The 14572-nt window shown below is 45.3% G+C and overlaps 1 protein-coding gene across 7 annotated transcripts in view; it reads left to right on the top strand.

The window, feature by feature from the left end:
- LOC144937974 (ras GTPase-activating protein nGAP-like) overlaps nucleotides 1-14572 on the top strand; it is a 585198-nt gene that overhangs the window by 510196 nt on the left and 60430 nt on the right. For all 7 annotated transcript variants that reach the window (XM_078865638.1, XM_078865636.1, XM_078865637.1 and 4 more), the window contains one exon: nucleotides 14396-14494. In XM_078865638.1, the coding sequence (XP_078721764.1) occupies nucleotides 14396-14494 (99 nt within the window). The remainder of the gene's footprint in view (nucleotides 1-14395; nucleotides 14495-14572) is intronic.

The raw sequence follows: 14572 nt of genomic DNA, 5'->3' as shown, positions 1-14572 counted from the left end.
GTCCATTAAATAAAATTTCATTCACATAAAGAAGGAAAAGGAACTCTATCGTTCTTCGTGCATAACGTCTCATTTCACCAACATGTCTGTCATCTGATGAAATCGTTTGCCTTTTGTGCCATACCCTGATAGATGGCATTCAAGCACTGAACTTAAGTTGCCATTTTTTGTAATTATCTTGGAGAGCAGCTGGTATTTTGAGCACGAGCCTGGTTCGATATTGGAATGGTGTCCCATACCGTATAAGAACCATTGATATGATTGTAGTATAACATTTTTTTTTTATTCCTGTTTTTAGTTGTATATTTGTTTTATTTTCATTGTTATTTAAATTGTGCGGTCTTAAATATATGTAATTATTGTTAGGTCAAGAACTATCTAAAGTATGCGCTGTCCGGTGTACTAGGTGAAAATGTCCTTGCCCAACCCTGTGTAGCCTGGCTCATCAACAAACATAACACATTTAATGAGTTATTGCAATACCCGTTCAATCAATTGGATCCGTTATTATTGGGAAAACAAATATTTATAATTCGCCTTCGGTCCTTGAGAATTTAGGAACCCAGAGAGCATAGCTATAGACATGATACCGACATCAGGCACCCACGTCCGGATTGCGCATTGATTGTCTAACAACTGAGATGAAAAAGAAAGCGCTGTGTTACACCGAGATTGCGTGCCATATTTTGAAGATATAGCCATCATAATAGCAAGTGGAAATTCACTGCAGAAAAATAATTGAAGAATTTAACAAAGAAGACGACAAAGCAGGGCTGAAGATAAACATGATCTAAGCAAAAGTCGCGAACAGCAGGTTGGGTAAACAAAAGTAAATGTTTGTTTTCGGAACACAATTGGAAACACAAAAGGGTTTATTTATCTTGGGAATTGACGAAAGGTGGAGGAGCGTAATTAAAACGATGAAATGGTTGAGTTAGTGCAGGCCACGGTGTTGCTTTTTTTTAGCATTTGATACTGAAATGTAAAATAATAATTTGCAAGTACGTGTTCCTGATGCAAGTATACGTCGTTTAAAACCAGCGCAGTTTGCAGCAGCTTGTTGAAGCCGGTGGTGATTCAGCTTGCTGAGGCCGGTGGTGATTCAGCTTGCTGAGGCCAGCGTGAGTCACGTCAGGCCTTCAGCAACAAGCAGCTGTAGCACTTTCCAGTCAAAGAGCGTTATCAGCTTTAACATCCTCACGTAGCATTGAGGCCACTCCGTGGCTTTCTTTCGCATATCTTGTTGATCGCCTGACCTCGCACAACCCAACACGGTCATCCCTCTTGCACTCTGATGCTTTCCATATCGTTGCTGATCCTCATACCCAGCCTATCCACACTGGGGAACTGCCTGGAACATTTACCAGTCATGTACCAGGCAGGGAGTTGCCCGGTACATTGCTGCAATGCATTTCCACTGCCTCTTCAGGGATGTAGTTTTCTGTCAAATTACGCATGTATCCTCTCTCGAACATTTATTTTCTTTGATAGCTTTTGTAATTGATCTTCCAGGGGGAGGGGGTTGGCGGGGGTATGTTGAACTTTATTGACACCGTACGTAGCCAACCGCGATAATCAGAGGTGCAGGGGAAGGACAACAAACTAAAGACAAAAAGCAGTTATAAAAAAATGAGATTTTAATGAATATTTAAAAGTGCATGGCTCCAGTGGCTTCCTAATATCGGAAGGCAGAGCGTTCCAGACGGCCGCAGAAGCGCATCTCAAAACACGCGATGCAGTGGCCGTCTTTGTTCGATGGCCAGCCAAAAGTCGCTGCTGCTGCTGCTGCGAGGATGAGCGGAGCTCGCGTGATGGTTTAATGCTCATTGACGAGATCAGCGAGGTATTGTGGTTCATTTGTGGCAAGTTCTTCGTGTGTAATGAGTGATGCAGACAGTTAACAAGTTGTGCCACGAACCCTAGTTGTATTCCCAGTCACGGTTCACATGAGTTTCGAGTGATTTGAGTGATATCGGAACTGGTCCTCTGTCCCCCCCCCCGACCCGCTGCACTAACCATTGTGGCGAAGCAGGCTCGAACGACCCCATCCACGAGCGACACAGAGCAGGGAGGCATTCGTCAATCAGCTACGCGAGGTTGCGCCGCTCTGCGTCCGCTAGTCTCCAAATAGATGCACACAATCTATTTGGGACGGGCAACGATTGGTAAAGTGGTTGGCAAGCGCCGGGTGTCAAAAGCACGTCGGACGTCCGCGCGTTCTCCCACGCCGGGGGCTCGCGCTTGCCACGTCCGAATGCGGTGCAGCAAAAGTGTCCCCTCCGGTGGCTGGCATTCTCCGGTTAGATGCGTAAGAAGAGCTGCAGGTCTGTAGGAATCGCAGTTGCCTTTCAGTAACGCGACAGGTGGCTCGGTGCTAGATCGAGCGAGCGGCTCGCAGCAGGAGTGTTGCGAGTTTAAATCCTGTTTTGGGATCGACTCGGCCCATCGTCCCTTCATGGGGTCGATAAAGTGAGAACCACTTTGTGGGGGAAATCAAGTGGTTGTGCCCTGTGGGTAGAATCACTCCCGCCATAGGAATGTGGAATTTCCATCACCGTCTCAGGGCTGTAAACTGGAGATGATGGCCGCCTCGATGCTCATTTGAGCTGGAATTCACTCTGGCTGTGTTTTACCTTTGAGTTTTGGTTGCATTTCTCATCAAGAAATAATCAAGTGAATGATACTCGTTGTAGGCATTCGCAACCAATATTATCCAAAATAGAGGGTTTTTTGTTTTTGGGTTAGTTCGTGTGAATATAAATGTCTCGTTAAACCCGCCACGACCGCCCGACATAAACAAAATGTACCAATTCATTACTAGTTCAGCACAGCGGTGTGTTGGAGAGTAAAACCGACAACATTTACAAGAGAATATTGGTGTGCAAGCTCAATGACTCATGCTACTTTTCCACAGTGCCCATTCCATTAAAAACAACAAAAATATTCAGTGATGCACACATAGCGAGTAGAGGCTGGTCAGGCATATTCTTGAATGTCACAGCCAATGCATGGGATTTTATTTCCGTGAATGTTATCCATTAAGTGTTATTAGTCTTTGGTTTGTGAAGGGTTTTTTTTGCATGATATTTTCTTGCCACTACACAATCACTCATTTGTGCTGTTAGAACGCTTTTGAGATTATTTTATGGTAAAAATGTAAATACTGTAATAAAAATGTGGTGGCAGATAGTGAGTTTGGAATGTGCTGCATGTCATCTTGCACACTTGCCTCGTGAATTCCAATTGAGAAAATATCATGTCCTCTACTTATTGTTTGCATTGTTTTATGGTCCACAGCATGCAATCGTTAGGACTGGTCCAAAATTGTATTACAAACGTGTGAGGTTCACCAAAGTTGTTGAGCTTAAGTGATGTATATACAGGAGGAATTATGGCTGTTAAAGAGGCCTCTGCAGGGGCTCAATATCTCCCATCAAATATCTAAGGAATGGACAAGCGTCTGGCATGACGTGAGCAACTCGGCAGGAAGCAGCGCTTATGAAGCGGAGGCTGGCGTGTAGCGCGCAAGATTGTGCACGGCAGCAGTGCTGTGATTTCGCGCGTCCCTCCCCTTCCCTCGTGGTGTACGTTCGTGCATCAACCTGAGTTTGGCGATTGCTCATGACGGCGCAAACAATTGCTGTACTGGGTTAAAATTAAATCCATGAGCGTTGGCAAATCATATGTGGGATGCAACTAGCACAGATTGTGAGGAGTGTTGGTAAACGTCAACTCACCAAGTCCCTTGTATTTGTCTCACATTCAAGTCTCTAAGCAGGGATTGTATTATTTGCCTTAATGGTGTAAAACTGGATAAACCATAGTCCCGCGGAATTATGACGAGATGCGCAAATAGTTTAAAACGTCCCGTTAATTACACTGTGGGGTGGCATTATTGAGTGAAAAAGATTGATTGGAATGTGTTGGGTAACTTTTGATGACATTTGTAATGTTTAATAGGCCCCAAAGCACGTGTTAGATGTGATTGGTGCGCTATCACACGTGGATGAGATTCCACGGAAGTGGCGCCACATTTCGGCATCTGTGAGTGGCTGATAACAGGAAACTTTGTTATTCATAAGGATATATAATTAGATAACAATGCCTGTGTGGAAAAGACATCCGTTGGTTTGGTCTTTTGTCTCAAAGCAGAATTGCTAACTTCAAATATTTCGCTTTTCTTTTTATTTTATCAGGTACGACCCACTGAGCTATGTAGCTCTTTTTAAGAAGTGGCTTGGCCACAAATGACAGCTCAACGAAGTGGCTTATTATGGGGAAATATATAGCAGCCAAATACACTCGACGCATGTTTCTAAATGTGGAGGTAAAATCCATCATGCCGTGTGTGTCATAATTCTGTTGGTGGAAAGTAGCAAAAGGGAAAAATAAGTTTTCACTGACAACTGTCGTCAAAGTGAATGCTGCTGGATTTGCATTGTAATTAACCTTGAAGGTGGCAACTGAGCCCCGTTGCCTGGAGCAGCCGGTCTTGAGGTGCAACTGGGCTCTGGGGTTTCTGGGCATCGCGCTGCCACATTGTAGACCCTGCCGCCAGCTTTAACACCTCCATATGTTAAGACGCTCGCTGTCAAAAACCACAAGGGCAATGTGGAGGAATCTCCATTGAGTGAAAAGTAATTTTGCTCCGGGCAGAAACGATTTAAGCCTCAAGCAGTATAAATTCCCATCCATAAAGATATTACTGCCTTGGGCTGACAGAGGTCCCACTCGGCAGAAGCAGTGTCAGTCTGGGGTGAAAGAGTTCCAAAGAAGTAGAGGGTGCGGTGGAAATTGAATTCTACCCAACTTCATTCTGGCCCAATCTCAGCCATGCACCCCTTGAGAACATGAGAAGATACGAAATATTACAAACTAGAAGGGGCCATTCAGTCCATCCAGCTTGCTCAGTTGTCAGTAGCAGATGGATACTAGAATATGATTGAGGCGTTTCTTGACGAGTCCCAGTGAATCAGCTTCGTCCACGTGTTGTGTGGGCCTCAGCCTGTTCCACACTCCCACCGCTCTTGACGTGAAACACAATCTCTTCCTCCCGGCCTCGGTCCTGAACGTCCCTACCACATGCGGCCTCCACCATGGCCGCTCGTTCTCTTGTCTGCGTTGGTCTGGAAGTGGTAGTCATCTGGATCAACTTGGTCGATGTTATTATGATCCTTGTAGCGGCTTTTGGCTAACCATCGGATGAAGATGTTCACTGCATCTCGCGCTTTTAGAGGTGCCTCTGCGGCCATCTGGAATGCTCTTCCTTCCAATATTAGGAAGCCACTGGAGCTATGCACTTTAAAATAACCAAGACTGAATACTCATTTCTTTAAAACTACTTTTTATGTTTAGTATGTTGTCCTTCCTGCGCACATCCGATATGCACGGTTGGCTACGTATGGTGTGAAAGAAGTTCAACATACATACATTTATGATTGTATAGACCTGGATTAAGACTAAAGCGATGTAGTGTTTTGAGGCTGTCTTTGTACGTCTCTGTCTTTAACAATCACGTTCTGGCTGCTCCCTGTTACACTGCTTCCAGGGCAACCTGACAGGTGACCCAAACAGGACGTGGGACTCCAAGTGGGGCCGTGCGAGTGCGTGCATAGGCTCATCGATAAGTCCCTGGATTTATTTTTAGACACTTTACACTGTGTACCCAAGCGTTTTATTGGTTTTCTTTATTGCTTCCGGGTTCGTGTGGATGAAGACAATGCTTAGTCAACTTGAACTCCTTAATTCCTTTATTATGTCGTCATATCCACATGTTCCACACCCCCGCCCCATTTGATGTTAGTATTTTTATTATTATTCGATAGTTTTGCGACCTACATGTAACACTTTACATTTTAATTGTATTACATTTTTCAAGATGTCTACTAAATTTGAATTTGGCTTAAGTATTTCTGAATTTCCTTTGCTGTTGTGTCGTTCTTTGCCATGCCTCCTTAGTTTTGCGATCATCTATCAATTCACTAGTGGCGGGAATATGAGTCGTTGATGTGGATTAGAAACTGCAGTGGTCCGGAGTACTGATCCCTGAGGTGCTCAACTAATTCCAGGTCTGTTTTCCTATAACGTGGTGGTAGTTGTTGCGTTCCTGAAGAACACCACGTTATGTAAAAATCGCGTTATAATAAATAATCTAAATAATTTAGGGGGTAAAGCAAGTCCACGATAACACGTAAGATGCGTACACAGGCTGAACAAAGACTGAGGCGCGTGGGTAGCGTCTAAAAGCATCCAGCAGCATCCCGCCTTCTGTGATGCTATGCTGAGGCAGCCGTACAACCGCTTATTCCTACCTCGCACGACGTAGTTCCGCTCACTCAATTGCGTTATCCCAAATTCGCATTTTGAAAGCAACACGCGTTACAGAACAGACTTTTCTTTTCCCCAGATTGAGGTTACTCCCTTTGTGATGGTCCTTTGCGTTAATGGTGTCAGCCAGCTCTCAATCCAAGTGCTTGCATTCTCTTTAATTTTGTGCGGCTTCGAGTTTTCGCAAAGGTCTTTTGTGTGGGATTTGTCGAAAGCCTTTTGTAAGTCTTAAGTATATTACGTCATATGCTTTAAGTCCACTGCAGTTGTTGCTTCCTCAAACAAATCCAATAAATTTAGTTCAGCAAAATCTGGATTTTCTGAATCAATGTTGGCCATTGTGGACACCACTCTCCACATGGTAGAAACACATTTGGAGAATTTTTGAGTTTATGTTCATAGTTTCTGCTGTTTAGATCATTTTCTTCTGCCGTTGGTGGCAAAACTATATTTTACCGACACATTCAATGTGGCCCACATCTTTCATTTCCTTCACCTAAATATGTAAACAACTTGGGACCACGTCATGGTTGTTTTGGTGAAAGGTGATCAACTTAGAATCCAGGTTAGAATCCAGGCCCTTGAAAAGTCCACTCTCTTGCAGCACATAACAGCTGGTATTAGTTGGTGGCTTTCTGAAATGTCTCCAGCAACTGGCCGAACCGCTGCCACGCTCATGCCTGGCTTCTGTGACCAACGACAATTTGGCTTCTGCCAGCATGGGAACAGCCCAAGGCTGCCCAGGATCAGAAACACACCCAGCCCTGTGACTCAGGGTGCATCACCCAACACGTTTGTCTCTGTGGGCGCATGCCCTTCTGCTCTATTTCCCTGCACCCTTTTCCTATCCCCTAATCCCCCCTGTGGCCAGGGGATGGTATTGGGAAGTGTTCTTCATACGATTGTGAGCCCTCTGTGGTTGTGGCCGTGTTGTCGTGGCTGGTTCTACAGTTGACTCGGTGAAAGTGTTTGTGTCAGATCACACGAGTAAAATGTGTGCCATACACCTTGCTACACCTGACACAGCTTATTAATAAAGTTGTCACGTGGACAAAAAAGCCACTTTACTCCTGATTCAGGTATCACTTCCTGCCCTTGTTGATGCATATTGATGAAATCACACCACCTATTTAAGGCCCAAGAATTGAGGAAAGTTTTGCTCTTGTGGCAACTGCCTGATTCTGTTGGATGCAACTATACCAGAGAAACGTTGTACCAATTGTTTTCTCTCCAAACATACCAGTGTGCTGACTCAAAAATAAAATTGTGTTAATCGGCTGTGCCGGCTGGACGAGGGTGTACGACACACAAAAAATCAGCTATGAATCGTAATGCCAATCGCGAGAGCCTGATGTGTGGAAAGTTTTTGGTTTCATAACAAGGACACACGGCTCTGGAGTTAAACTGAACCAGGCTGCCTTTGGGAGCGAGGGTTCTGCAGTGTGGTCTGCTGTGAGCGGCATGTCGGCCCGCTTCCCCGCCGCTGGCGAGCGCGTTAGCTGTGTGTGACTGGATAGGCTTAGACTTTTGCAGAGCTGCTTACAAGATTAAACAAATAATAAATCAGAAAATACACATTTCCAACGTTTGTGAAAATAATTCCGCACAAAATTTGAAAGTTTTATGCAAAGTTTTGTGGTGTATCAGAGGACGTGCTTAATTGAAAGTGCAGGTACCAGAGGCCCGGGCGCCAGCGCGCACACTGAGGCAGTACCAACGATGACTTCAGCCTGATGCAATCATTTTTACGTAAATATTTACCGCCTCCTCGTCCTTAGAGAACCAACCACTTGAGCTTTTGCAATAATTTGCCACTGGGGCTCCTTAAAACCATAACCATCCCCCCATCCTCCTGTGGAGAACAAACATCCGAAAGTAGACAATAAATATAATTGTCACAAGCTGGTTATTGTTGTTGTGGAGCACGGATAACAAGTGCGGGACCTGTTCATGAGACAAAACAATGTCGATCATTCCTGTAAAGCGCTAACAGCTCTGCTCTGTGAACCAGAAAAAAATATATATTATTCTGCTTGTTTACCCAGCGAAGCCTCGCCGACTCTGAATGCTCCCTGCCATGAGGGTCCTGCCCAAGTTTTCGCAGTTTGGGGTGCGATTTTGGCACTGTGTGTAATCCCAATTAAGACATGTGCACGTCTTTTGTTTCAGCATTGGGATGTTTAGCTGATCCCGTTATATTTTTATGTATTTTTAGCTCTCATACAAATATACAAACTCTACGCAGAGTCGGGCGTCGAACTCAAACTCGTTTTGCTCCGGCACAAGTGTGAACCGCCCTGCCACTGTGAAATGACTCGCAAAGGAGCAGGGGCCAGGCTGTGTTACCGTGCTCCCTTCTCGTGCTGAGGGGTCACATAGACTGTTATCATGCGTGTATCTACTCTGTCTAAGCTCTTCTATAAGCCGTCCTGGCAACGTGTATTTACTCTTAGCTATGTTATGAGCCAATGTAAGGTTATTATTCTGTTTGTAAACATGCTCAACACACTTGGTGTGCCCAGCTGTTGCGACGCTGTCTGGCCGGACTCCGCTGGTGGATCCCGTGGCATGCTTCATTTCCCACGGCTCGCAACTGTTGACTTAATTACGTGATGTTTCACAGCGTAGTACTTTAGCTTTGGATAACTACGGATGAGAAAATCAGATGTCATTCAAATGGTAGAACATTTTATGAAATGGTAAATGTTTTAATGTGAAGGGTCGATACATAATTATGTGCGGGGTGACACAATGAGAGGTGCTTTGCATGAGAAGTGGGAGTAATTTACGAATATTCACCCGTTATGGCAGAAGGGATGCTGCCATAGTGTGGATGGTCAGCGCGCTGCACTTGCAATCCAGAGGTCCCCGGTTCGATCTCCCGGCGAGGGAGATGAATTTATGGGCAAGCTTCGTAAACTCCCAAATCAGTTGATCGGCAGGTGTGGGCAACTCCCCCCTCCGAGATATTCGGCCAGTGTGGAAGAGTAGGCCAATTACTCTCCAGGGGGCCTCTCTTGGGCTCCCTCCTGTGGAGGCCTTTCCATCAATGGCGTGTGCAAGCAATTGCAGGGCTTTGCTTTTATCTCTAATTTAAGATTCACGGTAGGAGTATACAATATTTCAAAAGATTCGGGGAAAAATTGTCTTGTCAAAGTTTCCTCTCTAACTCCTCTGCAGCCACTCGGTCACTATTGTTGACCGTCAACCATCATCTCTTCTCTCGACATGTTCTGCCCAAGCCCGTTTACGTTTGTTAACAATTTTAATTCTTATTTATTTTACCAAATAAGGCCCACTGAGCTATGTCCCTCTTTTTTTAGAAGCAACCTGACCACAAATGATCGCCCAACAAAGTGGCTTTATCACGTGGAAATGTATAGCAGCCAATTTTTCTAAACGCACGTTGATTCTGAATGTGGAGGGAAAAACCAGAGGATCCGTAGAAAAATTCACGGGGAGAGAGACATGCAAACTCCAAATATGCAGGCGTCAGGGTTGGGATCGAACCCACAACCTCCTGTGTACCAGGCGAGGTAGTTGACATCTCGCCACCGTGTGCCACTAACCTCCGTGCATTCGCTATTCCACGTGTTCCTGCGTCTGTCTCTCAGTGTTATTCCATGCACGCATCTCTCCACGCTTCGTTTTGCACTTTTCAGTTTTTGTTCAAATTTGTGACTTTCTGGACCATAAGTCATAGCAGATAGAATGAACTGATTAAAACAAAACAAAAAACCCATCTCTTTAGGTTTGGTGGTTTGTTACTCTTTATTATCCAGTTCATCTTTCCAGAAGCACTCCAGTGTGAGGGGAGAAGCAATTGGCATGATAAGTGGTTTTCCGTGCAGTAGAGTGATATGTCATTTGGCGAGTCACTCTCAATGCTCACTTATGTTGTGACATTTAGTGCTCTATAGACTGAAATTACAATGAATAATCAGGGCTGTGTTTTATAGGGGGGAAAGTATTTAATGCCAAAAGTAGGACGCATCAGCTCGAATTTGCTATGTGATTGATTATCGCAGGCTTGAGGACCTGTGAGATGCACTGTTCACAGTGCATCTCGTGTCATCAAAAGCCATTGCGTGACATCTTCCTGTTGTGCGTTTCATCTTTTTATTATTTTTAAGAAGTAGAGATGAAGCGAATGCAAGTGTAATATTAGAAGGCATAATTGGAGCTTTTTAGATTAACCCTCTAGGTAATCGTCGTCAGCACCACCGTTTGCATCGTTGTCATCGTCGTCGTGATCACTGTTTAATCTGATATGTCCATGTACATTTGCGTGTCTCAAAGCAAAATTGAGTGAAAATCCCTCTGGATATTACAAAGACAGAATGACATTTCCAAGAATTAATGAGTAACATTTTGACGTCTCAATCGTCAGTCACGGATGTAGTGTCAGTGGTTCCCTCTTAGTTTCTATCATAGTAGGAAACGTATATTGTAGTTCAAGGGTATATGCAGTGAACGGTACGAATAATAACGTCAACTTGTAACATGTGCAGTATCCGCTCACTCTGGACGAGAGAGTCCACCATCTGCAGTGCATTTGTACCGTCAGCAAGCACCTCCACGATGGAAAGTTATTTGCGGAGGGAGTTTTTTGTACACCGCATGAAATGTGTGATGGATTGTATTATTAGACCACCCGTTGAATGGGGGCACATTGAGAAGATATCGTTTAAAGGTAACTCGTGCGTTCGCTCGGAGCGTTGGAGCGGTTGTAACTGGCGAAGGGTTTTTGCACAACGGGAATGGGGGGAGGACGGCTGGTGGCATGGTGGTGGCCACCTCCGCGTGCCTTTGCGATGAGTCCAGGGATCCGGGAACAATGCCCCGCTCTCTCACACGCGTGATTACACACGGTGATGTAAGCGCGTGCGTCACCCTGCCTACGGGGCCCGCCAAGGCCTCCAGCCCGGCCGCTTCCCCGAACACTATGCAACAGTGCAGAATTAACGGTAGCTTTGATTACTCAGGGAAAACCATTGTAAGCTTTCTTTTGGTCCATAGCCAGTGTTACAGATAAAATTCACGCAAATTTCCTAGAGTTTATAAATGTTATTGAGTAAATAAGTAAATAAATTAATGCAAGGTTTATTTGACAGCAGATCCATTGTATTACTGTTTATTTGCTAACATTAAAATGTGTTGAAAAACTTGCATATGAACACATACACTTGCAAGCTTGCACTGCTCAGGCATATTATTATGATTACCCTACAAAAGTAAATGGAATGGGTTTTGTCATCTTGAGCAATGTTACATTGCATTGCAGCATTCGTGCCAAATTATTTATAACAATGAAAGTGCCTGAAATGTGCAATAGTGAAGTCAATTTCTAGTGGTTTGTATAGTCCAATTAAAAGTGTGTTGTTGTTGTTGTTGTTTGGGAACTGGAAAGAAAGGAAGACCTAACGGAGAATGGTCTGATGTCGACATAAGAGATTGGTGCCAGAAAGATGCGGCACGACTTGAGCATATTGGCACAACACGGAGGAAAGTGGAGACAAATGAGCAAATGTGCAGGGCACACCTAGGGGCTATCTGCCCATAGATCGTGATGATGATGATGATGTATAGTTCAGTTGTACGCACTGTGTTACTGTGTCCAAAGCATGCCTCTCCTTATGCCGTCTAAATCATAACCTTTGGCGGTGAGCGTCGATGGAATACCGACATTTACCTCTGGAATTGACTTCTGTGTGCAACAGCGATGCACGTGTTCCTCTTTCGTTCCACAGATAATGGTTTGTGCTCATGCTTCTTTACCGTGTTTTTTGTCACACGAGGAGTTTACTCTTACTCAGACGGTTACATTCTGTACAACTGGGTGACGCGTGTGATATCGCTGCTTCACAGAAACTGTACCAGCAAAGAATGTGTTTGGGCAGAGATAAATTCATGACCGTGTTTTTGATGATGATGATCTTGCAAATTCACATCTCACTCATGATATTCTGCTGGAGATTGAACTTTCGCATAGTGTATTTCAACTTTTTTGGTCTTTTTTCCCAATTAAGTTTGTGCTATTAGCTTAATAGCTTAATATCATAGACTAAGAATCCATTTGGAATTCTCATAGAACTGTTTGACCCTGTGTATTTGCAAAATATGTTTCTTGGGACTTGCACAGTGGGGGGGGGGGGGGTCGCATTCTCCCACGCACTCTGCTAATATTTCCAAATTTTTCACAATTATAATTTTTGCCAATTACCGTGGGCGTCGAGGAGGAGCCATACCCGGCTTGCCAGGAGACGGCAGTACAGCAAAAATGCAGACTCCACCTGTTCCGTCTGCATGGGATAGAGCGTTGCTCCCTTGCATGCATGGGTTTTCTCTGGGAGGTTGCAGTTTCCTCCCACATGTAAACACGTTAATTTGCCAAGAACACTTTAATATAATCTTTAGTTCTTTCGGTAAATTCACGTAGGTCACATAGGTGACTTTACCGAAAGAACCAAAGAGTATGGATTCCTGCAGTCACGAAAGCTTCAAATCAAGATTGAACACTTTAATATATGGAGGACCGCAGGGCTTGGGCAATCTTTGGCACCAACTAATCACGTGGCTGGCTCCCTGCTTGTCTGTGGTTCTGCCTCGTGCCTCTGCATCGTTCTCTGTCTACGAGAGAAAGCGAATACTATGCAGCGCGTTACAAGTTGAAATTATTTGTATTATTATTTTCATCTCTGAGTCAACAGGCCAACTCGGTACAGCATATTTGCATGGAGTGGTCCCCATGTGATAAATGAGGAAAAGGCAGCATATGCAATATTCAGCAAGCCAAACTCATTGTTAATGATCCTGAGTGAAAAGAGACTTTATAATGTACGCAAGTTGTGGCATACCACTCCAAGCCACTGACCTCAAGAGACGCGGAACTGAGGCAAGGCAGCCAGTGACACCTTCCAGAAATGCAAAATATGCACGCATTGAGTGGGTCACCTTTAATCTTAAAGATTATGAATGCATACTATAATTAATTTAGGATGCCCAGAGCTTTTGACAGGACATCCGACCAATTATTGGCGATAATTACCGTACCTACCCCACACTCTGCTTTCACTCAGGCACACAATGATCCTGCTGAGTTTACTCAGAACTAATTTTTGTCAATTGAAAATGTGTTTACTTGCAAATCTTCAAAAGCACAGGGGTGTCTGTATTAATGCCGTTATTATGGGGTGGATTAGATAGATAATGGACATTTTGGCGAGCTTTGGCAACTTTGATGTAAATTTTTAGTGAAGGTTCATACATGCGTACACACACGCGAGCAGACGCCCACGCGAATGTGCCTGTGCGCACAACCCCAAGTGGGCCTCCCATGAGGCTTCAGCCACTGGTGCTCGCGCACGCACACACACAGACCCACTCACACAGACCCACTCACACACACACAGACCCACACACACAGACCCACACACACAGACCCACACACACAGACCCACACACCCACGCACACACACACACACGCACACACACACAGACCCCATTTACATACACGCACACACGCAGCCCCCAAACAAAGATCCCCCGTATAGCCTTTACAGACTATAGGAGCAAGTGCTCATAGCGAGCACCTATGAAGGCCGGCACGACACACAAGGCAGGGGGTGGCCGGCACCATGCCCGGCCGATTTTGTCTCCCCAGTGGTGATGTTTAACACACTCTTCCAGGTACTTATTTGAGGATGAGTCAACCTAGAGGAGGACCAGGACTGGTTCAGATAATCATCACTGATGTTGGCTGTGAGCGGGAATCGAACTCTGGTCGCCGGGTTCGTGGCGCACCGTGCTAACCACTACACTACCGCTCCCCACACCCACACAGACCGCCATGTGCATGCACACACTCGCAACCCCCATCTACACACGCACATGCAGACACCCCTACTCACACAAACTACTTGTGTGCACACTCACAAACACACACATAAACCAACAAAATTCATGCGCACACACACACACAAGCACGCTTGCACGCAAAACCATCCACATTGGGCGAGCGCATCACCAGACTCTTGCTTCTCGCCCCCCCCCCCACTCCCGCGCACAGGTGATCACGTCGAGCGGCAGCAAGTGCTTCTCTTGTCGCTCGGCCGCCGAGCAAGACAAATGGATGGAGAACCTGCGGAGGATCGTGCAGCCCAACAAGGTAACCCCCCGCGCACATCCCGGGGCTCGGAGCACCGTCCTCTGGCGGCGTCGCCATGGCCACACGGCGCGCGCTCTC

The sequence above is a fragment of the Lampetra fluviatilis genome, chromosome 20 (genome assembly GCF_964198595.1).
Source record: "Lampetra fluviatilis chromosome 20, kcLamFluv1.1, whole genome shotgun sequence".
Classification (NCBI taxonomy): Eukaryota; Metazoa; Chordata; class Hyperoartia; order Petromyzontiformes; family Petromyzontidae; genus Lampetra; species Lampetra fluviatilis.
This window is presented reverse-complemented; position numbering and strand designations above follow the sequence as displayed.